The sequence below is a fragment of the Triticum aestivum genome, chromosome 7A (genome assembly GCF_018294505.1).
Source record: "Triticum aestivum cultivar Chinese Spring chromosome 7A, IWGSC CS RefSeq v2.1, whole genome shotgun sequence".
NCBI lineage: Eukaryota > Viridiplantae > Streptophyta > Magnoliopsida > Poales > Poaceae > Triticum > Triticum aestivum.
The window spans coordinates 646,440,151-646,444,593 of record NC_057812.1 but is presented as its reverse complement, the minus strand read 5'-3'; the positions used below and the strand labels follow the sequence as shown (position 1 = coordinate 646,444,593).

Below are 4,443 nucleotides of genomic sequence, written 5' to 3'. Positions count from 1 at the left end.
CAATTCTAACAATAACAACAAAAACTAGTTTCCTTTTTTATCCAGAAAATGGCATTGTTTGGCTTTTCAATGTTTGTGGCCCATTAGCGGGGTCCAGCGTGTGGGTGGTGTTTGGGCTGGGGTTTGTTTGGATCGAACTAAAACGTTCCATCTAATCATAACCCCGGCGAACGTTCCGTTCGGTCTGTCGCCTCCCAAGACAGTTATCGGTGTCCAAAAAAATTGCTAGCACACGCTGGTAGGGTCTTTAACGCCCCTATGCTCGGCGCTATTGTGTTGAGCATAGCCCCACTAGTGAGTGCGTTATGAAAAAAGAGATCAGACTGGGGCAAAGTTTTGAATTAGGATTCATTATGCTGGTTTTCGATTAAACGGTCAGATTTTGGCCCGCACCGGGTGCACCGGAAGATATCCCTGGCGTCCCAGTACGGCGACCTTCACGTGGCCTGCATCGGGCTTGGTCGCGTGGAGTGGGCACAGCGCAAACCGAACACTTCACTCCTGTTTCTCTCCTCCCCTCGCACACCGAAGCGTTTTCTTCCGCTCCTCCCCACCGCCGCGGGCGACATGGCGAGCAGAGACCGGTGCTAGGGTTTGCGCCGCCGCCGCCGCCGTCGCCCCCACCACCCCCCTCTCCGTCGACCCCAGCCACTCCCGAGCCCTCCCTCCGTCGGACCGCATCTCAGCCCCAGCCCTCCTCCGCGGGAGCCCAGGTCGCGGCCCAAGCTCGCCCCGACGCCCAGTCGCGTCCGAGCTTCGCCTCGAGGTAAAAGTTCCGTTAAATTGCCTGCGGATGTATGTTTTCTGCTTGATTCATTTATGTGAGCGTGCTCTGTTCTTATGTGTGTATGGATGAAACAAGAATAGCATGCGTGGGTGTATAGATTTGCAGAAATTACTTGTCATACGCAGCTGAATTTTTCTGGGGGAACAGTAGGCCTCTTGTGCCCGACGGAAAGGATGTGTCTTGATGCGCGTACACCAGGAGATGGCTTGGATCGATGCGGTGGTGAGAGTCGTTTCCCAAGCATCCTGACTCCAAGCCATCCGCTCCTTGTCCACCACATCAGGACAGTAGACAGTTGGCTCCTGAGCTGCAGGGAGCTTCGTTTTTTTCACCCAAAAGCTTCAGAAGCATTTTAACTTTAAGTAAAAAAAGAAAAAACCTGAGAATTCCCACTTGTACATGTGGGAATACACTATGGATTCTCAAAATTTCGCAAAACAAATATTTGGCCTCTACCATGTGCAAACAAACACAAGAAAAACTAGTGCTTCGATCTACTTATTTTTCGCACAGCTTACAGAGATGTATCTTTTTCTAAGAAAACAAATGTCCTTCCACATAATATTGCAATATTCATATGTGTAATTCGTTAAACTTCTTTCAATGTCCAAACGATAAACTTCTCCTTGGACCACTGCAGCTTCGGAGCTATTAGGACTAGGAGTTTCCATTAGTATATATATTTGTGTACGCTGGATTTGATTTGTACCTTTTAGTAAAATATTTCTCATCGCTCATATATACAAATTCTCCTGCTTTAGATGTTAAAATACCACCTACATGTATAAGCATAATTTTGCGCATATAACATGCAAGCTTCTAGTTCTAGCAGACGTTACCTTGCCTGTGGTATGTTAGTACTATGCCAACATCGTTATGCAGGAGAATATTTGTTTTCCTCAAACACAGAGCTTACCAATTGATATATTATTATAGAGGCGACATATTCTTTTGTGCAGGAATATTGTGTGGTATTTTTTGCTCGGGCGTCTCTAAACAATCCCATCTCCATATCTCTTCGTGCTCCAACTGACTCCCAACTCAATTTTCCACTACCTATATTCCACCCTCCCACATTTAATTGATATCCTTTAAATAAAAATATATTTTTTATGGCTGTATTTGTTAGCACTAGTCTAATGGCCATATTTTTGTCTGGTCTATATATGCAAAGCCATTCGCTTCTTGGTTGTTCCTCCACCACATCGCAATGCGTCATCGTAGTGCAATTTATCTTGGATTTGTAGTCATCCGACAATGATGAGCTCACTGTTGCTACATCTTGCGGTTGAATGCCCCACACCATGCTGGTTCTGTTCCCAGATGTCAGGTAGTTGGACGGAAAGAACTATGCATGCCAGGGTTGTTTAGCTATGGCAACATAGTAATAAACTACACTGACAAGTAAAAGAGAAATGATATCACAAATTTGCATTAATATCAAAGCATTGAAATAATTCTATGTGATTCACACACCTAGGCATATTGTGGATTTTAACAACATATAAGAGCAATCTTTACATGTTAACTAACAACATATTTGGCTGTAAACCCTCTGATCTTTGAAACAGTCGAGCCAAAACCTAACTGCAGACAAGAAACTAAAATTTTAGTTTGACCTGTATTTTATCTTTGTTGCTCAAGCAACAAACAAAATTTTACCCAGAAATAATATAGATACGCCACTGATGAGGATGGTTGTAGACAGAAAGCAGCAATGCTGGTGGGATTGGGATCCCGTCTGAGATGCTCTTACAGTTTCTATGTGAAGTTGGGAAACTGCCGTTATGCTTGTTTCTTAGTCACAGGTGCAAGTACCATAATACATGATATGAGATTACACATTCATCTTTGCACTTTGGTTAACCTTGTCTGCCTACATTATGGTTTTCCATTCTGTGTATGCCTGTTGTCTTCTCTTGGTTACATTTTCCCTACTTTGCCGTTATGTTTGTGTATGCCTTTCAATTTTCCTGGTTTATTTGAAGTTAATTCTGTGAATGGGCTTGGTGTACTACAAAGAATGGAGCCTGCATAGTCAAATTTGTGTGTCTAAACTGTGCTATGCCCTATGATGATTGGAAGATTACTTGTATGAAGTTGTTCATTACTTTTTGCTTAGTTTGTTCTGATGTTTTCATATCCAGGTACTCAAAGGTCCTAAGATGGCGGATGAGGAACATGCTCAAACCTCTCGGAAGAGGGTTGCAGATAAACAAATCAACAAGGACAATCCTGAGCTTGATGATGACTCATCGGAGCAAGAGGGAGGAACATTTAAGAAAGCTAGTGAGGAAGTGATGGCAACCCGAAAAATTGTAAAGGTTCGGCGCCAGCAGCCGTCGTCAGCTCCTTCTTCTAATCCTTTCTCTGCAATTAAGTTTACCACAAGTGATTCCAGTGTTCAAGCAAGTATTCCTGTCTCAAAACCTCCACCTTCTGATGTCACAACGTCAAATGTAAGGGGCTCAATTGAGAAAGCTGATGAGGCCAGCAATGGAAGTGGGAAAGATGCTGACAAGAATGCAGATTCTAATGAGGTAGCAGAGATTCAAAAGGATGAATTGGGCCTGAATGAGTCAAATGCAGAAAACAAGTCGAATGCGCCAATGGAAGCACACTCTTCACTTACTGAAACTGATAACAAGGCAGGCAGCACAGAGGGTGGAACTGGTGAGGACAAAGTGCTGGTTGGAGAACCCAAGGTAGATAACAGCAAGACATCTGGAATCGAGGGTAAAACAGAAGATGAAGGTGCTAAAGTGAATGAAGGTGGAGATGAAGATAAAAGCAGCAAGGACGGCGCTGAGAAGAAAGATGAATCTGAATCAGGGACCAAGGATGAAGTGAATGCAGGTGGAGATGAAGATAAAAGCAGCAAGGACGGTGCTGAGAAGAAAGATGAACCTGAATCAGGGACCAAGGATGTATCACCAACACCTCTGTTCTCTTTTATGAATGTGTCAAGTGGCCATAACGCCTTCACAGGACTGGCTGGAACTGGGTTTTCAGCCTCATCATTTTCCTTTGGCTCAGCTTCTAAAGAGAGCACAAATGCTCCCCTATTTGGGCTAAAGAGCGATGGTTCATCCTTCCCTTCTTTCAATATCGGTGGTACAAACAACAACGGGAGTTCTGTTCCATCGCTTGTTGCTGCAGCAGAAGCACCAAAGAAATTCACCATGCCAGAGGGCCCAGTGGAGACAGGCGAAGAGAACGAGATGGCCGTGTTCACCGCAGACTCCGCAATGTACGAGTACCTCGATGGGGGCTGGAAAGAAAGAGGAAAAGGGGAGCTAAAGCTGAACGTCCCCGTGTCTGGCGGCGAGAGGTCCCGGCTCGTTATGAGGGCCAAGGGTAACTACCGGCTGGTCCTGAACGCGAGCCTGTACGACGACATGGCGCTGAAGGACATGGAGAAGAAGGGCGTGACGTTCGCCTGCGTCAACAGCACCGGGGACTCGCCGAGCGGGCTCACCACATTCGCCCTCAAATTCAAGGACACTGGCATCAGGGATGATTTCAAAGCCGCGGTGGAGGCGCACAAGGCGAAGAAGGCCTCGGACGCGATCCCCAAGACGCCCGAGTGCTCCCCCAAGGTGTCTGATGACTGAAAGAGACCGCCCTGGTTGCGTGTTTCGATGATGCTTATGTGG

The 4,443-nt window shown here is 45.7% G+C and overlaps 1 protein-coding gene across 1 annotated transcript in view; it reads left to right on the top strand.

The window, feature by feature from the left end:
- Nucleotides 1–474: 474 nt before the first annotated feature.
- Nucleotides 475–4,443, top strand: part of LOC123148929 (nuclear pore complex protein NUP50B) — a gene marked incomplete in the record, with an annotated part of 4,635 nt that continues 666 nt past the window's right edge. Inside the window, 2 exon segments of the mRNA XM_044568457.1 lie at nucleotides 475–766; nucleotides 2,935–4,443. Of these exon segments, the coding sequence (XP_044424392.1) occupies nucleotides 2,953–4,401 (1,449 nt within the window).